We start from the raw sequence: 24,983 nt of genomic DNA, 5'->3' as shown, positions 1-24,983 counted from the left end.
TCATAGAAGGTTACCCACTCAGTTCTGCAGTGGCTCCTCCCAGAAAGCTAGACATCCAGGCAGACTGCAAGATTACAGAAGCATTCACCCACTGTGTTTTTGTGATGTTATTTATACTGAATACATTAAGTAGCAATTCTCTTTAGGAATGGTTACCAAGCAAGTACGTGTTCTTTGATATTTATTTCAACATGGCCCTCACTGGCATCCACACTAAATGCAATGGACAATGCTACCTTCTGAATCATTGGTGGGATACCAAATGAAATGTTAAACTCAGACACAGATGCAGCATTGCATGTCACGCTCCCAGCTTTGTGCTGGAGTGCTTGTTTCAGAGGGCAGTAATTCAGAGCAATGACGTACCCCTCCTGTGTTCTGTTTTCGAACGTCCAGAGCAGATGCCAGTCCTTTGACAGCCTGCGGATCCTCATACGTCACGCTGAAACAAAGGAACAAACAGAACTGATGCAAATCCAGCCGCCCCCGAATGCCAGAACAAAATGCATTAAGCACTAATCTACTAGTCTGCCACTTGTTTTATTTGAGACTAGCATGGAGCATATAGAATCATAGAATATCGGGGTTGGAAGGGACCTCAGGAGGTCATCTAGTCCAACCCCCTGCTCAAAGCAGGGCCAATCCCCAACTAAATCATCCCAGCCAGGGCTTTGTCAAGCCTGACCTTAAAAACTTCTCAGGAAGGAGATTCCACCACCTCCCTAGGTAATGCATTCCAGTGTTTCACCACCCTCCTAGTGAAAAAGTTTTTCCTAATATCCAACCTAAACCTCCCCCACTGCAACTTGAGACCATTGCTTCTTCTTCTGTCATCTGCTACCACTGAGAACAGTCTAGATCCATCCTCTTTGGAACCCCCTTTCAGGTAGTTGAAAGCAGCTATCAAATCCCCCCTCATTCTTCTCTTCCGCAGACTAAACAATCCCAGTTCCCTCAGCCTCTCCTCATAAGTCATGTGTTCCAGTCCCCTAATCATTTTTGTTGCCCTCCGCTGAACATTTTCCAATTTTTATCATTTTTATGAGTGCAGTAGGAGCCTCTCGGTACAGATAAAAAAAACATTCTCTGACCCAAGGTGATTAGAAATAGATTTCAGATATGATGCGACATGGGATGTGTAAGAGACAGAGTAGGGAGCTGGCGAGGAGGCAGGACAGGCATCAAATATGATTACCAAGTTACTCACTGAAGGCTAGGACATAGCACAATGGAGCAAACAGGTGGTTGGGGGTTGGTTTGTTTGGTTTTTTTTAAGACAGAATGAGATTTAAATCGTTAAGTTTCTTACAGTTATCATGGTAGAAGTGAGCCTTCAGGTGGCTTTGGAGGTCTGCTCAGAAAGGGCATTCCAAATGCAGAGGACAGTGCAGAAGAATGCATGAAGATGATAGGGAAGAAGCAGGCACATGGGGCTTGGAAGCTGTCATCAATGGTAGAGCTGGGGGCGCAAAAAGCTGGGACTGGATAGAGACCAGTTAAGTTTCTGTGAAGCCTTAAAAGGTGGTGACAAGAAACATGAACATGATGTGGTGAAGGGGGAGCCAGTGGAGGTAAGGGGAGATATGACTTCATCAGATAACGGGTAGGGAAGAAGGTCCTACCAGTTATGGAGAAAGCCATGATGGAGGTGGCCACAGTAATCAACAAGTGGTATAAGGAAACAAAGATGCAGGAAAACATACTAGCTCGGTTCACCGGATCTGCTGCCTGTTTACTGGGTATTTAAAAAGATATGCAAAATTGCTATTGAAAAGGATCATAACTATAGTTATTTAGCTAAGGGAACACTACCATCACTTCTCCTTCATGCACAAGGGCTAGTAATCAGCTCTCTCAAGCAGATACCAACACCTACCTGTAAATTAGCCACTGGGTGGTGCTACATGCCTGACTTGGTGAAACACCTCTCCCTGGCATGCCTGCTTCTACCAGCCTGAGGACGGCGATCCACAGTCTCTGCCTTAACAATGAGGAGTCCTTGTGGCACCTCTCTGTCTTGCTTCTGCAGCAGAATAAGCTACAGCCAAGTCTCTAGGGAGTTGCTTCACTCTCTTTTAACAGCATAAGAGCTAATGAAGGTACAATAATCCTCCCTTCTGAAATGATGGATTTCAGTGTGCTCTTTGCTCCATTATTTCCCATATGATGGAGATGGAGTTGCAGGCTGAGAAGAGCAGTTTCACGTTTCATTTAGTACAACAGGCATAACGGAAACCCTGTAAGGGATCTGGATCTGGATCCCACTATGATATGTTTACCCCAGGCTTAGCACCCCAGTGTGAATTCAGTCACCCTTAGTGCTAATTTAGCAACTCTAAATTAAAATGCTAAACTGATCAAATATATTTCTATTACTCCTGGAGCAGCATGGACATCTGTACTTATGGCTGCTTAAGCCCTCCTGCTCTCCAGGACCTCTGAGCTGTAGCTTCCTAGCTGTGATTTTCCAGGCCTGGTCTCTCCTGATGAGGATCTTTTTTTTGAGAAAACCAGGCAGAGAGAGAATGCAGCGGGTAGCTACCAGCTGAGAAAGGGAACGAAGGTGCACGGGATGCTGCCTAGCTGCATCTCTAAGGTGCCTGTCGCTGCAGGATATTGGTGCTGTTCCTCCTGCGGTACTTGGACTCGCTTCCAATCTCCGATATGACCTGTATCTCCTCGAATTTGAAACCAGGGAGGGCCTTAGAGAAGGGTTACGTCGAACAAAAATACCTGACAGTCTCCTTCTAATGAGCCTCACATGAGAGAGATCAAAAGCTCTCAGAATAAGAGCATGGGTTCCTTTTTCATTAAAAAAATTCATTCCTATTCAGTGCTTGGGAAGGTGCAGCCCTCGGACGTCTTGTTTTCTACAGACTAGGTAGAGTGTGGGAGCTTCTTCATGCTGCCCAGCCAACATACCTTGATCTGGAGCAGCAGGAATCAGCCCTAAGGGTGAGATGGTAATTCAGTTCCCAGGCTCAGGTGATCACGATTGGTCATTACAGACCTGTGCAGGTTGAAGCCATGACCTATATGTGAAAGACTCTAAGGGCATGTCTACACTGCAATTAGACACCTGCAGCCGACCCAGGCCAGCTGAACTGGGCTCGCAGGGCTCAGGCTACGGGGACCACTTAATTGCAGTGCAGACGTTCTGGTTTGGCTGCAGCCCAAGGTCTGGGACCCTCCAACCTTGCAGGATCCTAGAGCCCGCACTCCATGCTGACTGTAGATGTCTATGCTGCAAATAAATAGCACCGCAGCCCGAGCCCAAGGCAGGTAGCATGGGCCAGCCATGGATTTTTAACTGCAGTATAGACTTACCCTAAGCCACTGCTAGTCTTCCAAAATTTACTCTCATATTCAGATACCTTCAGGGTTATTTAGGGGAAGGTTAATTCCAAGACCCACTGTGTAGAAAAAGAATTTAAGCAACTTAATTCCTAAGTTTCTAGGTGACTTGGAAATTCAGAGGTGAAACAAGATGGCACCTGAAATTACTGAACCAATCTACAGTGGACCTTCGCCTATAAAAACGACCTCTCCACCTACCAAATAATCCAATGAAATCCAGCAGGAGAAAATCTACGTTAAGTAAGGTCAGAGGATGAAAATCCATGTAATTTGAGCTATAAGATCACTTTGACCTGAAGAGGCCTCAAATTTTGTTCCCTGGGAATAAAGAGCATTTAAAACCAAATGCCAACTTACCTCTTCCGCTGATCAGCCAAGGAACTGCCTCTTGTCTGTGCAAACATGTCAAAGTCGTCTCGAGGGTTACAGTGTTGAAGGGAGCTGAGTGTTCCACTGACACTGTTTGTGCCCAAGTCTACAACAACAACAACAACAGAGAATAAGGGACCAATAGAATAGTGAACTGTGATCAAGTACCAGTCAGGAATACCTAGGATACACAAGAAATCAGCAGCAATATAGGATAGTTACAGTGAAAAGTAGATGAGAGCCATAATATTGCACTGAGTAGCCTGGATTTTTACCCTGAGTAGCCTGGATAGAGATTTCCCATCACTCAAGAACCATGATATAGACTATACCTCCTAACTAGTATAAAGCTGCCTTCTCTCCTCCCAGCCCCCAGTTTTGTTGTTTTGACACAGATGACACAAAAGAAGAGGACAGCTATTTTGTGCAAGGATTCCAGTCTTCTCAGCTGTAGTTCTTAGTCCTTGTGCTTCTCCCCATTGTTAAACTGGCTGGGAATCCAATGCAGAGGTCAAAAGGAATGACCAGATCAAGAGCCCTTTCATCTATTGTAAAACACAAGATTTGTCCTTGGATAGAACCATTCATCCAAGGATTTCAATTAAAGTTTGTAAAAGTGCTTCTAAGTCTCAAATCCCTTTGGAGCAAGTAAATCAGTAATATCCTGACTTTACAGATAGGACAATGGAAGCACAGAGGTTAAGCGAATAACCCAAGGTTACACAGCGAATCGGTGACAGACTAAAGCCCATATCCATCTCCTTTTCCACTGTTCTAACTGCTGGACAATGCTTTTTACCCACAGCTCTTCTTAATGTCACCAGGCTGTTACCAGTAACTACTACCTCAAACAAAACACAGGCACTTGTTAACCCAGTGACCCAAATGCAGGCTCACCACGGAGTGGCTCGGGACAAGTCACATGCAGCTACTGTTCCATGCTGATCTGCCCTTTAAAAACTAGGTACTTACCAAGCCCTGCAAGTTGCGATGAAAGTGAAGTTGGAGGTGCTGTGCTCCCCACCATTGGGCTCACAACAGCTGGGGAACCAGGGCCCAGATCTATTAAATTATCCTCCGTCACTTCACTCAGCACCTGTTGGGACAGTCAAGATGGTAGGTTATACTTCCTGCCGAGCAATTATAACAGAGACAAAATAAAATGAGAATGATGGATGCTTCCTAAAAAAGCCCTCTGTGGAAAGCTGTTGCAAATGGGAGTATTTTAATTAGGCTTTTAGACTATGAATGCAACACAAGTAGACAGAAAAGATATTTGTTTGGCTGGGTCACTGTCCAAAAAGCAGTATAGGCTCAACATCTGGCTTGCTTTTATGGTATTAGCTCATCCAACACAGCCTTGAAAAATCTCTCACGTCTCCCCTATCACCTCAGAATTAGTTAAGTTGCCTTCTGTTTCCTCATCCCCTTTAGCTTTGGAGCCGTGTAATGGTAAGAGCTGAGCCCCGCAAGGCCTCTATCTTTCACCTCATTTTGTACATTCAATACCAATCAGTCATGGAAACATTCTTCACCATAGCCAGCGTTACAACGCAGACACTCAGCGTGTGTTTGGCAGAAGTCTCCTGAGTGCACCACGACTGTAGAAGGTGAACTGGATACTTACTCCATTACTGGCGCTTTGTGCCGAACGGCCTGATCGGTACCGTTCAAACCTGTTATAAAACAAAAGAGACTATCAAACCCACACATGCACTCGGAGCAAGTCAAGTTCAAGACAAAGCCAGGACATGTCCGTCGGGGTGAAGATAGCTTTTTTTGGCTTTTGGTGGGATCTCCCAGCTGCTCTGAAGGAAGAAAGAAAACTATTACAGAGGTTGTGTTCCGGGGCTCCAGCAGGGATGGTGTTGACTAATTGGCTCTTACAGCACATGGAGGCCAGTACATCCAGGGTCTGCAGCGTGAAGGGGGCTGCACAGCTTCCCTTCATAAACCGCCACTTGACAGGATTTTCTGAAGAAATGGGGTAGGAGAACTTGGAGCCAGAAGGGTAATGCCCCTGGCCAGAGAGTTGAGTACTCCCCCTCCCCAAGCATTTCCCACTTTGCAGAGCAGCACCCTAGCACAGCTCTGCCCAAGGAGCACGCTACAGTACATTCAGTGCTTCTGCAAACCTCATCTCTCTCAACATTTCATGGGTCTGTCCCCTTGTCTAAACACTCCCAGGCTCTCAGCAGCTGCTCAGGGCCAATGCCCAGGCAGACACTCCCCAAGCACAAAATAAACCACTTCAGCTAAAATAGATTGATTAGAGGAAAAACACTGGGCAGGGTCATTTGTTTCCACTAGCTGTATGTCTGTGGCCCAGACTCAGCCTTAACAGTCACTAAAAATGGATCTTCCCTATTCTCTAGGGTTGCCCTCATGCAGATCTAAGAACGTAAGAACAGCCATACTGGGTCAGATCCATGGTCCATCTAGCCCAGTATCCTGTCTTCTGGCAGTGGCCAATGCCACGTGCTTCAGAGAGAATGAACAGAGCAGATAATCAGGTGATCCATCCCTGTCATCCACTCCCAGCTTCTGGCAAACAGAAGCTAGGGACACTCAGAGCATGGGGTTGCATCTCTAGCCACTCTGGCTAATAGCCACTGATGGACCCATTCTCCATGAATTTATCTAGTTCTTTTTTGAACCCTGTTATAGTTTTGGCCTTCACAGCATCTCCTGGCAATGAGTTCCATAGGTTGACTGTGCATTGTGTGAAGAAATACTTCCTTTTGTTTGTTTTAAACCTGCTGCCTATTCATTTCATTTGGTGACCCCTAGTTCGTGTGTTATGAGAAGGAGTAAATAACACTTCCTTATTTACTTTATCCACACTAGTCATGATTTTATAGACCTGATTTTATATTTTTCCAAGCTGAAAAAATCTCAGTCTTTTAAATATCTCCTCATATGGAAGCTGTTCCACACCCCTAACTGTTGCCCTGCTCTGTACCTTTTCCCATTCTAAATATATCTTTTTTGAGATGAGGCAACCAGATCTGCATGCAGCATTCAAGGTGTGGGCGTACAATGGATTTATATAGAGGCAATACGATATTTTCTGTCTTATCTATCTCTTTCCTAATGGTTCCTAACATTCTGTTCACTTGTTTGACTGCTGCTGCACATTGAGTGGATGTTTTCAGAGAACTATCACAAGGACTCCAAGATCTCTTTCTTGACTGGTAACCACTAATTTAGACCCCATCATTTTATATGTATAGTTGGGATTATGTTTTCCAATGTGCATTGCTTTGCATCTATCAACAATGAATTTCACCTGCCATTTTGTTGCCGTCACACAGTTTTGTGAAATCTCACTGTAACCCTTCTCAGTCTGCTTTGCACTTAACTATCTTGAGTAGCTTTGTATCATCTGCAAATTGTGCCACCTCACTGGTTTACCCCTTTTTCCAGATCATTTATGAATATATTGAATAGGACTGGTTCCAGTATTGACCGCTGGGGGACACCACTATTTACCTCTCTCCATTCTGAAAACTGACCATTTATTCCTTCTCTTTGTTTCCTATCTTTTAACCAGTTATCGATCCTTGAGAGGACCTTCAATCTTATCCCATGAGTGCTTGCTTTGCTTCAGATCCATCGGTGAAGGACCTTGTCAAAGGCTTTCTGAAAGTACGCTGTATCCACTGGATCACCCTTGTCCACGTTTGTTGACCCTCTCACAGAATTCTAATAGATTGGCGAGGCGTGATTTCCCTTTACAAAAGCCATCTATCACCCTCTTTCCTTATGAAACACAACAAAATGTTTTGAAGTCAGCCTGTTTCTGAATAAAGATCAATTAGAAACTCCAACCCCCTCCACCCGGTACGAAAGTCAGGACCTGTGCACGTTCATTCAATACCATGGGCCTTCTGCCAGCAGGACAATGTCAGAGTGAACTGCGAAGATTTCTTAAACTAACAGTGGAATCTACATTGTCAATTAAGAGCAAATATAGAGGGAAGTTTAGGCCCAAATTTCTGTAAGTGTCTGTGGAGGCTGTGCATGCTCAGCTTCTCTAAAATATCAAGCCCCACTCTGCGTGCTCCCAAAAATGAAAGCATCCCCATTGTATTGAGAAATATGTGCTACTAAGATTTACAAGCCACTTTCTCCTGTGAACCAACAAGCTCCAAATTCAAGAAGTCAGTTCCTGCTTGCATCCACTGACTGCATTTTATGTCATCAGTGGCACCAGAAACCAACATCTGGAATTCTGAACTCTGAGTAATGGAGGTAAAGGAGGAAGAGGATAAACTGGTTTCTACATGCTTGAAATATTCAAACCTACGCAGTGACTCTGCAATTTATTTGCGTTTTTCAAACATTTTTTTTAACTATGCAGCTGCCCTTTAGGTGTAAAACGCAATAATAAGCTTAACCCCATTCAGTGAGATTCGAGATGGAGAAAAATGTTTCAAGTTTCACCATTTTACGGGTAATCGGTCTCATTCTGAGCCTTAAGCAGAGACATTTACACTTCGCTACTTGTAAAATCCTGCTCACAAGTGTTGAATTGTCCCAATTCATAGCATGAGGAACAATTCTAGTTTGGAAATTGTGAAGAATCTGGTGCAAAAGACTAGGTGAAATGGATTGGGGGAATACAGATTTTTTGCATCAATGTGCAGTTTTTCTGTGACAGCACAAAACCACACAGCTAGAGTCTAATTTATTTTTAAAAAGCTTTTTTATAAACAAGGCTTGTGTTATCAGTAGGGGAGACAAGCACCTTTTTTTAATAGGTTTGACTCCTGCACCAATCATTCAGGGAAGGATTAAACTTTCCCAAGAGTGCTACATTTAGTAGGATATGTAATGTAACAGCAATCAGTCTCTAATTTTAAAACACATTCTGGTTTTGAATTTAAAAGGTAGGAGCCCAGCGTTTATTTGCAACTTTTACAACCCAGTGCTTTGAGAAGTTATAGCTACATTCAAATCAGTTCTCTTTTTTGCAATTCTAAAAGAAACCAAAACTCAGTGGCTATGAAAAAAATCTCAGCATCTTTTAAAACCAGAATCTGTAAGCCTTCTTGGGGACACGGATGAATTTAAGGCCAATCACAATGGAGAACACATGAATTCTTCATACCAGTTTCTTGGTCCAGTTCCTCCAATTTGCTTTGCATTTCATCTTATTGGTTGCTTAATAATTTGTCCTGCATTTCTGAGGAAACCCAAAATGTGGGAGTAAATAGGACTACTGGAAAAGGTGTCCCACCTCTCATATCTGAGGAAGACATTATTTAAATCATCATTCACATGCAGCAGTTCCTCTGTGACTTCTTCATTGGACACTCGGGAGATAAGTTCCACAATTCTCTGTTGCATAGCTCTACAGGTTCGGTTCAGTTCCTAAGGAAATAAATTGTACACGCATGTATTACAATAACCAGTGAAGAACAAGTATATTTGCTTGGGCTCTGTTTTCAGCCACATGCATCACTGGCTCAGCATTCTCAATCAGATGAGAAGCACCAACACAATGTGGATTACGGAAGATTAAATGCCACCCAAGAGAACACACGTTTCAGAAGGACCATGGCCTAAAACCTTGACGGCCTATTTATGATTCTGTGTCTAGTTCTTCTTTAATCATAAATACATGGCAAAGATTTTTAAAAAATTAAATACCTATGGATTATTTTCATAAATATTTTTGAGAGTAAGCATACTACAGCCAGGGCCTCCCAGAATGGACACACCCAGGTTTTCTGCCTAGCAGCACAAAGCACCAAAGGTATTGTCCTGTCGGGCTTAGGAGCATGGGAAAGTGATCACTGGTATTTGCCACTGGTTTGGCTAGACACAGTGAAAAAGAAACACCCCAGCAGCTGGGAAAGTGGAAGCACACAGCACAAAGCGTGACCATGTATTATGGAAACAAATACAAATTACACACATTGCAGAACTAAATGCTAAAACATTCTGGATAGTAGTACTACACAACACCAAATAGTAGAGTCTCACCGGGGTCAGCGTGTCCACTGATAAGATGTAACCCAGGGCACTGAATGATTAAGGAGAGAACCTTAAAGGCTAGACTGCATAGAGGTGTGCCCTGTAGATGTCTTTCACCTCAAGGGATATGGGTTCAAGTTTGCCTTAGTCAAGTGATCTGCTTTCTCTGCCATCACCAATTAATGGGTATATTCTTTCACCTCTGGCAGTCTCAGAGGGCACAGGGTTGCAATTGTATGGACCAGAGGTTAAAACTGACATGTCAGGAGAGCTGCCTGATGCCACTGGCGAGACCCCAGTTTTACTCCAATGAGAATAAGCTTTTCAACCAAATCATGTTCCGCCTCTTCTCCTACCCCTCCCCAGAGAGGAAATTCAGCACTAAACAAGGATGACTTGTTGGTACATAACCTTTGGGATGAAAGCAAAACGTGTTTGTTTTCTTTGCTTGCTCTGACATTCTAAGCTCTAGATAAATTTCACTTCATGCAATCCAGCTGCCTTAACAGCTTGAGGAATATGTTCTCCAATGTCAGTTTTGATCCCAGTCACTTTAGAAGCAGATTGTGACATTTCAGAGGTTTGCTTGCTGCCATAGTGGATAGGGCTGACAGTCCCTATCTATTCTGCTCAGTCTTGGCTCTTAGGCAGGCTGTTTACATTTAATTGTGGAGGAAAATGTCAGGAACTATTTAAGAAGCACGACGATATAAAACCTCAAAGCAAGAAGTCCTTCACATATAAGTATCCAGCTCACACCTTTCCATCTTTAAAGTCAAAAATAGTCTCTCTCCTCGGTGACCCAGATTTAGGCTGCATCAGCTGGAGAGAACCAGTCTGAATAAAGAATCACTTCTGTCACACTTCACTGTGTGATCATTTCTCTAACCTCAGAGCTAGACTGGCATTACACTGGGTCAGGATTTTCGTGCTTGTTTATAAATATAAACAAATGGTTCTGTGCTGTTTTGGTCTGCCACAGTGTCCTGGAAGCTGCTTTTGTTTTGATCAATCCAATCCAAATGGCTTAGTAGCTGAAAGGCTCCTTATCTATTGTAAAGTCTCCCATCAGCTGCCATGATGGCTTCGAGACAAGACACTGCTGCTGCATCGGAGAGACTAGGTTTTGGACCAATTTCGAACTCTGGTGCATCACAGAAAGCAATTCCCTGCTTTGCTCCCATTGTGCCACGTGGGGTGGGGGCACATCCTCCACTGGCCCAGTGATGAGACGATAGCCTACTTTGGAAGAGAAGGCAAGTAACGAACAGGGACAGAAGCTGGAAAGTCAGCTCATCACTTTCTCAGGGCAGAGACCTTGTCTACTTCAGCATTCCTGTTGCTGAATGGCTACCTGCCTGCCCGCAACTGAGTGGACTGCCCCAGTAGCACCCTCAGCCATTGCTGGCTTGGGGAACAAGACATGAAGCCTGGGAGATGAACTTAGTCCCATTAAGGCTGGCTCATCTGGAATACTGCTGATTCAATGTATTCATAGATTTTAACGCCAGAGGGCCATTATGATCATCTAGTCTGACCTGCACAGCACAAGCCAGAGAACAACGAACAGTATCCTACATCAAGCCCATAACTTCTGGCTGAGCTAGAGTACCTTTAAGAAAGGGATATCCAGTCTGGATATAAAGATTTCAAGTGACGAAGAATTGACAGTATCCCTTGGTAAAATTTAATCCATCCTGGAACAGAGAATAGGTCTGTGCTCTGTCAGGATTTGGGGTCTTTTTGCCATTATAAAGATGATCCTAAGTGTTTGCTGAAGTACAGATTGCATTGGCCTTCCTCCAATTTCAATTCTTTCTTCCGGTTCCATACCACAGCATTAGCGAAAGATTAAGGAACAAGCGAAGTTCACAGAACAGGACTGAAGTCGCCTTGAGGATTTCATCACATACCTCAATTGCACAACAGCATCCAAAAAGCATGACTATTGCCCAGTTAAGGAGTCCAGACACAAGCACACTTCCAATACAGAACCAGACAAACCAAGGAACTGAAGTGGAGCGTAGGAAAAGGAAACCCCATCATGCCAGGCTCCAGGAACAGATTTGCTGGAAAACACACTTACCTGTAGCAACTCAAGATCCGATGAATCCTCCTGTCCAGGAACCATTTCTGTTAACATTTCAGACATCACGTTTGTGTTCCCACGAACAATATCCAGTTCACTACGCAGCCGGGCAATCTATTTTTGGGGAGGAGAGAAAGCAAGGACCATATTACCTTTCAGTGTTAAGCAGAACATTTTTAAGTACTGGCTCTGCAACTCCCCTGCTTCTGTGATTTGACTTGGGAACAGTAAATCTGATGCTTGTCATTGGAGATCACAGAGAGGCTACTACATCTCATCATAAAGAAGATAGATTACTCTAGATAAGTAACATTTCAGATCGGTGCTGAAGAAAGAAGCTATGAAGGACGTAGCAGAATTTGATTTTTGTTTTCTCTAATTTCAACAATTAATATTCAGTTTTATTTTTAAGACTTTTTTTTTATTTTTTAACAATTTTAAGTTTTACAGTTGTTCGAAATTAAGGGGTGGTAGCGTTGGGATTAGGGCTCCACCGACAGCCGGGTTGCAGATGGCTCCCTGTGCTGCTGAAAGGCTGGTGACATTGAATCACAAGGCACAAGGTGTGGGAAAGGCTGTGGTCCTGGCTGGGCAGAGCAGACACTGCAAACCAGAGCTACAAGGATGACAAGGAGTTCCTGGCTGTAGGGGAGACATTCCTGTTGCTGAATAGCTCCTGCCTGGGGATGGAGCCATTCAGCAGCAAGGCTGCCTCCGCAGTGGCAGAGGACAACTCCTCCTTGCCTTCTTGGCCAGGAGGTCTCTGCTCCTCCAGGCCAGGACAGCAGACCTCCCTGCAACTTGCACCTGCAGAGTCTGGGTTCATCGGCCCTGTGGCAGTGCAGGGAGCCCTCTGCAGCTCTGCTCCCTCACTCCCATGACAGCAGGACTGCAGAGAGCTCCCTGTGTTGCTGCAGGGCTGGGACACCCTCTCCCTGCAGGCGCACCAACTGTTACCAATTGATTTTTTTTCCTGTCGATTTCAGTGTCAGCTGAAATCTACGTTTACTGACCTTTGTGGATTGAAATCAAATCCTGCCAAGCTTAGTTATTCATCACCATGACAAAGCCAGCTGTGCTAACACTCAGATGGAAACATGGAAGTAAACAAGAAGAGCAGCTAAATTAAACAGAATTATGCTATAAAACATTACCCTCTTCTCTCAAAATGGATATGGATGAGGGGAAAAGGAGACATGACCTCTGGATCAGGGCGTTTCCTCTTTGGATTTGCATTCATTGCATCTCATAGAAAGGATGGGCCAATGGTTAGGGTGCTAGCTTGGGACTTGAGAGCCCCAAATTCAGTTCCCAGTTCTGGCACAGACTCCCTCTGTGACCTTGTTCAAGTTATTTAGTCTCTCTGTGCCTCAGTTCCCCACTCATGAGTTGGGAACAGTAAGACATACCTACCACACAGGGGCTGGGAGGATGGATACATTAAAAGACTGAGATGCTCAGATACTACAGTAATCGATACTGTGTGTATCCAAGACAGATACAGCTGTAAGAAAATTGCAGCCCATCATTTTGTTGTGGAAACCACAACTTTTAATACCTTTTAAAACCTTTTACAGCTGCTGCAAATTTGAGTGATGCTACGATCCCATGAACCAGGTTGCAAAGCCACTCATCACTTTAGGCCTGCCCTCCCTTCCCGCCATGGCAGAAGGATGACTAGGCGTAATTTGAGCAAGTGTGTCGCAACCGGTTAGACAGGGTCACACCACCACTCAAATTTGTCCCACTCCACCCACTGTCATGCTTGCCTTCGAGAACCAAGCAGGACACATGATGTCTCTTCTGTGCTGCTGCCCTGCTTTGGAAGGCAGGCTACATGCCTTGAACTGCAACTTTAACCAATTGTGGCCACAACTTTTGAACAACAAAAATCACAATTTTCTTAAGCCTTAAAGGCAGATTGATTTCACAATCCACAACAGGAGAAATGGTCACTAGACAAAACCAGGTCTCGGTTGCAACTGAAACTTACCTTCAGAAAAATTAAAATAGATGACTATGATGACAGCTCAGTAGGCTGATTTACTGAGCTAAGAGCCTTACTCATCTATTTACTTGAAATAACCAGAATTCTATCCCAGTACCTGTTCAGAATTGGCAGTGATGGGACCAGTCACATTCAGAGGTGGGGCCTGAGGAGCTGAATATGTTGTTGGAGATGGGGATGAATAGGAACTCGTGCTCGTCTTTTGCTGGGACTGGGACACATGCATATTTGCTGCTGGATCTACTTCAGGAACACTCTGTTACATCAGAAAAAGAAAGGGTTCAAATGCTGACAGTGCTTGGTTTGCATCAACCCTAAGGCAATATGCCCAAGTACAGACCATAGCTCCACCTTCAGGAAAAGGTCAATTTTTGTTATGGAATACAAGCTGACATATCAGAGCATAAATGTGGAATAGCATTGACAAGCTATGTTCATCTCTTCTATCCCAATCCATAACTTTTAGTTCCAGTTTTCCTCCACAAGAAAGGCAAGAAAGAAAATAAAAACAAGGGTCAGAGAGTGAAAGACATGTAGCCTAGAAATGAAGTCACATTTTACAAAATCATTTGCTACACACACATTGCAGGTAATTCATTTTGCTGTCACAATCTAAGTGCATTTCCTGTTTTTCTGTGTATTTACATTTGCAGCTATATTATTGCATTGCCATATAGTTTCACAGTGAACAGTCTGAATATTTGTGATCAGTAAGTTTACTTTTCAACAGTAATAGCCGAGTCGAGTTTGTAAGTCCTGACTTTCCAAGGTACTGAGTACCTGCAGCTCACACAAAGTCAACGGGAGCTGTGGTTGCTTAGCACCTTTGAAAGTGGGGGACATCTACTGGTTTCTTCTGATGTCCCCCATGAATTGTGTAAAGCAAAATAAAAAGTACACAAAATGCAGAACACTGGCTTGCGTGCTAAGCAACCTTTGAAAGTCAGGCCTTCTTTGTTCATCTGCACAAGATTCATTGAAGGCAGTTCCGCCATATCATCAGCAGAAACAATTGTCCTCTCTGGGGGAGAGATAATTAACTCAACAATAGATCCTGCCCGGGCTGGTCCTGAGCAGATTAGTTATGTTTGTGTGGCAGTTTGGTGATAGATCACAATATTCAGTACAGAACAAGTGTATAAAACTCCTTCAGACTCATTCTGTTCTTGAGCTGATGTTTGTCTCAAGGGGATGCCAGTAGTTTATCAGCCTGTCAACGCAGTTCCCTTATACTTTTCCACTCCCTTTTACTATTACAAAGGCCATCCAGGTTTGAGAAAGTTTGGGGCAACTTTAATAAATCAACAGCTGAGGAAAAGAGCAGAAGTTAGAAGAATAGTATCCAATTATTCATATGGCCCTGGAAAATCCTTCACTGCAGCTTACCCTCTGTGGTGTGTGTATTGGAGACAAAGCATCAAGATCTGCCATAGGAAACTCTATCCCTTTCCTTTTGAGTTCTTCATAAATATGCACTACTCCAGTTAGATCAGGGCTACTTCGAAATGCATCTGCCCAAGCCTGGAAAACAACATACAGGATTATTCATAAGACTTCCATATGATCTGCAAGTTCCCTTCTACCTCTTCTATCACACGACTCAGATCCAAACCAGAAACACATTCATGCATTTCAGGCTCAAAGGAGACTTTCAATATTAGAGCTGATCTGAAAGATTCTGGGTTTCTACCCAGATGGTCAAGCATCAAACAGAAAATAAATGGGGATTCACAGTATATAGTAGTCCCACATAACAATTACATAGGCAGAAGTGGGTAATTCACTCATTTAGTTATATTTGGTGGTACGTTAATATCTGCCCTCATACTTAATTCTAGCCCTGCAATAAGCTTTGAGACAGAAGCAATTTAAGTAAAATTCCTAAGAAATGTAATAAAAGATGTTTCACAATAAAGGCAAAGGAAAATGTAAGTGCACACACAAAGATCTCTTTGGTCTTTTGGAATATGACCTTACTTTCATTAAAAGTTTGGTCCACTTGGCTTTTCACGTGAAAGAAGTCACATGGAAGGTAAAGTATTACTGTTAAATTAGAGAGCTATTCAGAGAAATGTTGGTAAGATTGGAATAAGTTCTCCACGAATGCTCACCATGTAATCATATTCTGAAAAAAATACTTTGACTATTTTCACCCAAAAAAAGTTTTCAGCCATCATTTCAATCAAGGATAAAACAGATTAAAAATAAGATTAAGTATTTTACTTAAACTCTTACTCTGCTCATTTCTAGGAAATTGTATTTAGTACCCTATATACCTCGGGAAGAATCCATCATTTCTCGGGGGCTAACAGTTCTGCTTCCCAGTACTGTTACAGTAAATTAATTGCACTGATTGTTCAGAAGCAATAAGAGTTCCATCAATCCCATTTCAGCAGGAGAAACTATCTCCAACTGAGAAGAGCCATTCAGGTTTGAAAGGTCAGTTTCAAAGAAGCTTCCTTAATTACAACAGAAGCATCCTTGTTGCAGAAGTAACTAATCTTGTACTGTCCTGATGTTTGTAATTTACATGAGCAGCAGTTTAAACCCATTTCTATAGAATAGCACTTTCCACTCTGCCTTTCTATTAATAGAGTGAAACTGAAGTGGTCCCAGGTGAGCTCTGTTTAGCCACTGCACAGAATGACTCACGCTCTGAGTACCACCCCAGGGGCACCGCATTGCTGTACAGAGCTGTTACTATGGTTTGGTTCCCCAGGAAGAGAGACAATTGCACCCATGCTTCACTGGCTTCCTCTAGCTATTTCTGCATCCAATTCAAAATCAGTGAGCTCACATCACCCTAGCTCTGTGGCTTCCTACTCTTCTACCTGCTAATCTGGCCTCTCCTCTGCAACTCTCCACCTCTACAGAAAGGAGACACACTCATTTGTGCTGTTCTGGCTGTGTGGATCTCCCTCCCCATTGAATCATCTCCAGTCTTTAAATCTTGCCTTTTGATTTGATTTTTTTTTTTTTTTTTGCGGGGTCCAGCTTTCACCTGGACAGTGCCACGGCTGGGCAGAAGGAATTTCGGTTCACCCCACATCCAAATAGCTGAACCACTGAACTCCTATTTCCAAAAGTTGCAGCGTGGCATAGTGCAGGCCCTAACCCTGCTAGATTTGAACTTGTGAGCACCTGATCCAGGCGAGAGCCATATTCTATAAAAGCATTTCCAAAATACAGTTGTAATTGACACTATATGAACAAATTAAAAAAGTTGTGAAATCTGTTGGTTGACGAAAGAGGCCATACTACATGACCTACTTGTTATGGTCAACTTAGTCAGTACAACATTATTTGTATTACTGTAGCACCTAGAGCATCCAGGTGAGCTATTTCCAGCACAGACAGGGATAGTTAATGTAATACTGGTTGTACTATTAATGACATTGTAGAAAGCACTGAGAAGAACTCATCTGGAATACTGTGTACAGTTCTGGTCACACATGTTCAAGAAAAATGGATTCAAACTGTAACATCTTCAGAGAGGGGCTGGGAGGATGATTAGGGGGAACAGAAAGCCAATTTTATTAGCGGAGACTAAAACAGCTTGGCTTGTTTAGCCTTGCAAAATGAGGCTGACAAATACATCAGGGAGTAAACACCAGGGAGGGAGAAGAACTATTTAAGCTAAAGAACAATGCTGGCACAAGAACAAATGGGTATAAACCTGGCCATGAATAAAGTTAGGCTAGAAATTAGAAGAAGGTTTCCAACCATCAGAGGAGGGAGGCTCTGGAACAGCTTCCTAACAGCAGCAGGGGGCACAAACTACCTAACTAGTTTTAAGATGGAGACACAAAGCCACCATCCCGCAGCAATCCACACTCAGGAAAGACACAGGAGTATAACAGCGAGGGTTGCTTCAAGAGATGTTTGCACAGCACATTCCAATACTTCTATCTTATGCTGTTAGTCCTCACTTGTATAGGCATTAAAATTCCCTATTATTAAATCATAAGTCTACAGAAGAGGGGAAGTGTGGGCCATTAAAACGCTATAATAGAGTGGAGCTGGGAAGAGACAGCAACCCCTTGGATCAGAGAACAAGAAGAGCAGAGTCTTAAAGCTGAGGAAAGCTGGATGAGATGCAGGATATTCCATGTTTGTGTGCCCCCATCAGGGAGCGGAGAAGTACTTCTGTAGTCCCTTTCTCTGAATTATCAGACAATCTAGAAAACGAAGTCACTCACCACTCTGACAAAACAAAGACGTGAGAGGAGCCGACCACAGGCAACTCTTCACAATTTCCATTCTGTTTATGCCAAAAAGCATTTTGGATTCGAAACCAATGAAGGCTTTTAACCCCACCGCACTAGATCTAGTCAGATATAAATATATGTAACTATACAGAGCAATGACTCTGGCTTCACGGTAATGTTGCAACCACTGTTCCACTCTTGTTCTATTAAATGGGTGGAAACGATGTGGATCTGGGCATCAAGTTAGCCAGCATCCTAAAAAACCACTGTAGAAGCCTTAGTAAGGAAATAAACACACTTTGGTGTTAAGACGTTTCTATTAATAGCACATAATACAGATTATTGTACTGTGATCTCACCCATCGGCTTTCCCACCGAAGGGAGGGGACGTCTGAAGGTTCACTTGGACTAAGAGGAGCCTCTTTTAAACAGTTCTAATAAAGTTGCATTATTTATGGAAGAAGCAGTGGGTTGGAAGGGAGGGCGAAGGGGCTCCTGAAGCTCCTACGCAGTCCACTCCTAAGTCTTCCACCCAGTTTATTTCCTGTTTTAAAAAAATATATCTTATTTAGTAAGTGTTAGTGGCTTCATTTATGTTCCTGTATATGCTTTAAATACGTACCACCTGGTGTGCCCAAGAAACAACTGGAAATTCAGTAGACCATTTCCCTGCTCAAATTAAAAATATGTTTTGAAAACTGCATTATGTGCCTGTAAACCTATTCCCACCAAGAACCAACTCAGAACCTTTATATCGTTTTTAACATAGAGAGTTTTTAACTGTCTGGTGTTTGCAATAGCCTAGTAGAAGCTTGCAAATTAAGCTTCCTATGACTGTCAGGTTTCCTCCAGCACCAATGTTTCTTCATGCAATTCTAATGGGACATGAAATTAGCATGGCTTTGTTTACCCTTTTGTGCAGCATACAAGTAAGTGGCAGATGTGCACTTCTGACCTTTACCACTTTGGGCAAGGAGCTGACAGTTCAGGAAATGGTATGAGAGTAAACTGCTGCTGCAGAGCAAGCAGAGGAAATGAGATCTTTTGATGAATGTTACTTATAGAAGTACAAAGGGCTTATTAAAGATGGAAAAGTAGTCCCATTTTCAGACAGGGAAATGGAGCAGAGAGAGATTAAGAGATTGATCTTGCACTATTTAAAAAAATAATCAACAGGAGTTTTCCCATTTATTTCACTGAGAGCAGAATGTGCTGCTAAAACAACTTATCTAACCTCATACAGTGAGTCAGTTAGGGTTGGTAACAGAATATAGGTCACCAACTTCTAGGTCGCCCGTCTAACCAGTAGATGTGCTGCCTTTAAAAAAAAACACTCATTACCAAAGTGATGACTTTAAAGAATTCTGTGTATTCAGAATTGAGAAGGCATTTTTTCCCTAGGTAAGTTCTGCCCCTAAACTTCATATATTAGTGTCTCCAATTTCATTGTGGGTTTGACATTATACATTTAACACTAACACCATGCTCAGCACTATACAGTGCTCAGAGAGACAGCCCCTATCTCAGAGATGGCGTACAGAATTGAAGAGCTGACTTGCTTACCTGAATCAGGGCTAGTACTTTATCCTGTACAATGGTGGGAGGATTGTTCTTGGGTGAGATGATTTTCACCAGAACACCATCTATGAAGTCTCGGTTTGCCACTAGGACATGGAAGCGATGACCACAGTTTTTCACGCAGGTCTCCAATACCTACACAAGAAACACAAAGAACCTCTGATGGAACAAAGCTTGATCACGTTCACAACAGGAAGAATCCTCCTGGTACAAAGTGTCATCATTGGGGGGGGGAGGGGGGAAGGAGAGGGGAAGAGGAGACTTAGTACCCTATTCTTGCTTCTTTCCCCTGCACAGCATCCCCAGTATACCTACAGAGCTTCCTCCTCTACATACAACCCTAGGAATTCATTTATATGTTCAGTTACCTTTACCAGGAACCATGCAAACCAGTCAACTGGTTAATAGCCAAAGTGTAGCAATTTTCCTTTAGATGTACCCTGACGTTTAATTGGATCAAACATGTAGCCCTTTCTCATTTTAATTTTCACTGGTAATTTTGGACCTTTGCTTTTGCACATTAGTCAGTGAGGGGGTAATCCAGCTGATGAGACAATATCACTAGAAATAATGCCTTGGGCACCAAAAGATGCTGACAAAATGTGATTCATATTAAAGTCTTCTCCTTTCTGGATACCTTTTGTCTTGTGATAAAATAAATCTCTATTATTAACACCCCAGAGTCTTTTGTGATCCAACTTTTGTTATTGTCAAGGTGAAGAAATAAAGTTTCTGCCACTTTCACTGAAGTTTGCTCACTTATACTGTTTGTACACCAAATTTCAGCACATAGGTTGTTACAACAAGAACATGTCAAATGGATATCCTGTCACAGGGTCAGGTTTAGAGACACCCATTTTCCATGCTCCTGAAATGTGACTGAACCAGGACACCCCAATTTACAATCCATGTTACAGAGTTTTACATGGGTATTATGCCAAATTATGTTAAATCCTTCAAAACACTCTGCTTTTGAATTCTTTGACAGGCTATATCCACGTTTCCCCCATAACTTAGCTGGAGTCATTCTCACTTAGACATTCGATTACCACAGAACAGCAGCTATTGACTGTTTTCTGTGAAGAACATGATGTACATGGAGAGAAATACAACAAACAGCTTTTACATATAACCATGGCTAATAACGGCCATGACCCCACAGCCGAGGAGCTTCTGCTCCTAGTGATGTCCTCACACCTGACAACATGGGCACTGAAGCCTGCAAGTCCAGATTTCAGCCTCTTTTCAAGACAATGTATAATTCCATATCCACATTAAGATGGACACAGCAGTCTCATTTTACTCCTTGGGACACTAGCACCTTATTTTAATTCTCTCCAACAAACCCCTTAACTGGCAGCTATCTGAATGACAACCTAGGACTTTGAGTCAAAGCCAGATAGGTAAAGAATGAAAAAGAATTTAGAATGGTCATCTTCATACAAGTGACAACCACCTCACAGGTCAGTACAACTGGCAACCATCTATCCTAAGGAGGGAGCAGCATGGGATATAGCAAGGGAGGACTAAACCATGCTGGCAGGGTGCAGGGGAAACATGCAGATCACCTACCTACAACGTTATGCCTTGATCTAGTCAATAGTATTTGTCCCTTACATTCAGGAAGTGCAAGTTTCACCCACCAAAACACATTCTGATCTGCCATGTCACCCAGTAGGCCCTTTTCAACCAATAGCCTTGCTGACATGATCAGCAGGAAAGGTCACTGCCAAATTACCTCACGCTCTAGTGGGGCTGTGCAAATGCACAATGTAGTAATTTATGCTGATCTAGTTTAGGCTTCCTGTTTCTGATGTACTTAAAAACTAATAGTAAAAATTTTGTGTGTGCCCTTGGCTAGTTGCTCTCCAAATTCTTTCTTGGCCTGCCTTATACTTTTATACTTGACTTGCCAGAGTTTATGCTGCTTTCTATTTTCCCTCACTGGGATTGGACTTCCAATTTTTAAAGGACACCTTTTTGCCTCTGTCTCTTTTGCTCTGCTATTTCGTGACAGTGGCTTTTTGGGGGGGAAGGGAGTGTCTTCTTACTGCTTTTTTTTTTCATTTGGGGAATACATTTAAATTTGAGCCTCTATTATGGTGTTTTTAAATAGTCTCCATGCAATTTTCAGGCATTTCACCCTTGTGACTGTTCCTTTTAATTGCCATTTAACTAGCATCCTCATTTTTGTGTAGTTCCCCTTTCTGAAGGTAAACGATACTATGGTAGCTTTCTTTGGCACTTTCCCAGCTCATCCCACTCACCGTTAGAGCCAGCATCACCTCTCTGTAATTTTTGTTTCCATTCAGCCTCTTCTTCAGTGCTCGGATAGCATCCTTTGGACTGAAGGAGAAACAAACATATCATTTTCACTCCTCATAAAGGTGGGAACATCGGTGTTCCCTAACCCTTTCTGACAGGGCAGGAGCACTTGTGTTCACTTTAGATAACCCAGCTATGATCACTGAAAGCTCAGCATGAGAATGCATATACAAGGGCGATGAATGAACGAGACAGCAGACAGCCACTCGGAAAGAGGCCAAAGGCATAATACCATTGAGAACAGGCCTGCTGTGTAGCGCAAGCAACGCAGCCTGAGTGCTGAAGTGGCAGAGGATACCAGAGAGGTCCCTCTCTTCAAATGTTAGGATCTGGTAGCAATGCAGCATTTGGAGGCTTGGAAGTTACAAGCATGTCTCCTAAAAATACAGGCTCAATAATCCCTATTGTAGCACATTTAGTATGTGCTTTTTGGATACACCCAGGAATTAGATATTGCACCATGAAAATCTAGTGCTGTCATTTTGGTGCTGGGCCAACATAGAGCTCTGCTAATGAATCTCAATCCTGACATGCCACATCCCATGTTATTCTAACCTTCCAACTCTCCTGAGCAGAGGTCTTACACTAGCAAGTGCCACGAGATGTGCTGGTTGTCTGAAGTGGATCAGTGTCAGTTTGGGATGAGGAGACCGAACAACTCATTTGCTACCTAAAAATGGGATTTAATCTGAGGACACCTGTGCATTATTAGCCCACTGCACCACCTAGCATGCTGAAGAACAAAGATCAGTATCAGCAAAACGTGTGAAACACCCAAGTTATCTATAATGCACATACCCTTCTTCTGTCTCGTTGATAATGTCGCAGATCTCCATGTTAAGTGTCCAATCCTCACTCTGCAAGGAGCCATCAGTCGCCTTTTCTGTGAAGCCAACACAAAAATCTCTGTCACCTCTCCATGATTAAGTTACTATAGTCCATCTTATCTTCAATTTTGTACACAAGTTTAAGCACTCCCCAAATCAGGAAGGGACAAATTTTCCTGTTGACTCTGGACTATATCATACCGTTTTTCCTAATTTAGAGACCAATCTAAAAGCTTCCGGAATAAAAATTAATCCTGTGGGCTCGATTACTCAATATCCACAGAAGGGCTGTCAGTTAATTCCCACTCTATCTTCTTAGCTAACTCCCTACTTTAGCTGTGATATTTTGATGGGAGAAGGGGTTAATCATTCAAAGTTCTAATTTACTATATTTGAACACCTCTGTCAACCCTCCCTATTTTTGTGGAGTCCGAATTCGTACTTCTCTTTTCATGGGGAAGACCTGGCTCCTTTTTGTATACTAAGGGTTTTCCCTTGCTTGTTTTTTTACCTTAGAAGTGTCAAATGCAAAATTCCTGCCTTCCCTATTTTGCGGAAAGTGTCTCTTGAAGGACCCAGAGATGTAGTTTGGGAGTGCACGCAGACCTTAACGGAAGGGGTGGTAGTGTTGAATCTTTAACAAAAGGAGTTTTCTTCCATCTGTTTGTTAGTTGTTTGAGTTAAATATGCTTACAAACAGAAAGCGATCTCAGCTGTCTGGATAAACATCACTTTCCCTCTTCAATTAATCAGGTTTTACTTCAGATCCCTTGTCATCTGAAATTACAGACCTACTACTAGCTTCCCATTCTTCCAGGAAAACAGGGTAAACAAGACCTGAATTTTTGACAAAAAAAACCCAGGCCAAAACAAAAAACCCAACCGATCAACAAAAAGTACAACACACAAACAAAACTTTCCTAAATAAATCTTTCAGACATAGTTTATACATTATAAAGCAGCAAGAACAGCAGAAGTGCAGTTTCCTTTGTTCCCTTTGTAGTCACCTTGAATTATTTATATCAAATTCCCCAAATCAAACCCATTTGTCTCAAAGGAAAAAATTGCCTGAACAGGGTAGATTCACTTTTAGAAGACTGAACCAGTTCTATAATTCTGCCTTATGCTTCCTGGACCAGAAAGCTACATCTGTGGTAACATTGTTCCCAAAAAAATTCCTACCATTGAGACAAGGATACAGCTCCCCTGGCAGCAGTAACCGTGGCAATGTTAGCACAGACCAAGTGCCAGCTCAGAGCAAGGGCCACATAACACTGTGCTTAAAATGCCAGCAACCAGTATTCCCACCACTGCAGTTCCACCAATGGTAGCAACTTGAAAAAAAAGAATGACATAGACTGGCATGACATAGGGAGAGGGATAGCTCAGTGGTTTGAGCATTGGCCTGCTAAACCCAGGGTTGTGAGTTCAATCCTTGAAGGAGCCATTTAGGGATCTGCGGCAAAAATTGGGGATTGGTCTTGCTTTGAGCAGGGGGTTCGACTAGATGACCTCCTGAGGTCCCTTCCAACCCTGATATTCTATGATTCTGTGGCCAAAGTTAGAAGCGCTGAAGAGAGGTTCGTTCAATCCCAGAGTGGGAGGAACATAGGGAAAGTGAGATCATTCCCATTTCTCAACAGTGACACTTTCAGCCTCATAAGGAGTGTTGAAAGGCACTCAAAGGATCTCTGTGTGGGTCCCACAGGTCCAAGGAGGAATAGAAAAAAAACAAAACAGCCATAGCCCCATCTTTGTACGGGACAGATTCGGAAAAGTCAGTCAACCTTATCTCATGGTACAGTTCAAAGTAGCACAAAATCTATTCACATACGAAGTACTCCCATTCCCCAGCAATTCAACGAGGGAGTTCAGAGACTACGACCTACTGTGTTTTGACCAATAGTAGCATTCTTTAAGATTTCAAGGTGCTTTCTATTCACTGAAGTTTAATACTGTTCTTCAAACAAACCAGATGCATACTTGTGAGACTTCTTTCCAGCAGCTTAACCCCTTTGCTGCACTTCACAAAGCATCACAGCAGCAAATCTGGGTCCCACCACCGAAACAGACAAAGGATTAGGGATGACAAAAATAACTTGTATTCTGTTTTTCTCTAAGGAAAGATGAACAAACAAATTAGCTTCTAATTGTTTCTGGAATCAGTATCGCTCAGGAAGGTTTTTTTAAATAATTACAACTCTGTGTCAGTGTGTGTGTGAGAGAGAGAGAGAGAGAAA

At 42.9% G+C, this 24,983-nt stretch overlaps 1 protein-coding gene across 3 annotated transcripts in view; it reads right to left on the bottom strand.

The window, feature by feature from the left end:
* Positions 1–24,983, bottom strand: part of TOM1L2 (target of myb1 like 2 membrane trafficking protein) — a 65,029-nt gene that overhangs the window by 18,419 nt on the left and 21,627 nt on the right. For 2 of the 3 annotated variants that reach the window (XM_077827957.1, XM_077827958.1), the window contains exons 2-12: positions 22,715–22,799; positions 21,859–21,937; positions 19,577–19,726; positions 15,192–15,326; positions 13,903–14,061; positions 11,795–11,911; positions 8,969–9,102; positions 5,354–5,402; positions 4,699–4,822; positions 3,715–3,832; positions 367–442 (exon numbers count right to left, since the gene is read on the bottom strand). In XM_077827957.1, coding sequence (XP_077684083.1) covers positions 367–442; positions 3,715–3,832; positions 4,699–4,822; positions 5,354–5,402; positions 8,969–9,102; positions 11,795–11,911; positions 13,903–14,061; positions 15,192–15,326; positions 19,577–19,726; positions 21,859–21,937; positions 22,715–22,799 — 1,226 coding nt within the window. Of the gene's footprint in view, positions 1–366; positions 443–3,714; positions 3,833–4,698; positions 4,823–5,353; positions 5,403–8,968; positions 9,103–11,794; positions 11,912–13,902; positions 14,062–15,191; positions 15,327–19,576; positions 19,727–21,858; positions 21,938–22,714; positions 22,800–24,726; positions 24,772–24,983 lie in introns of those variants that run through there. The other variant, XM_077827959.1, reaches the window with a different exon arrangement.

This window comes from Eretmochelys imbricata, chromosome 10, assembly GCF_965152235.1.
Source record: "Eretmochelys imbricata isolate rEreImb1 chromosome 10, rEreImb1.hap1, whole genome shotgun sequence".
NCBI lineage: Eukaryota > Metazoa > Chordata > Testudines > Cheloniidae > Eretmochelys > Eretmochelys imbricata.
Note: the sequence above shows the minus strand (reverse complement) of the source record. Positions and strands in the feature narration are given on the sequence as shown.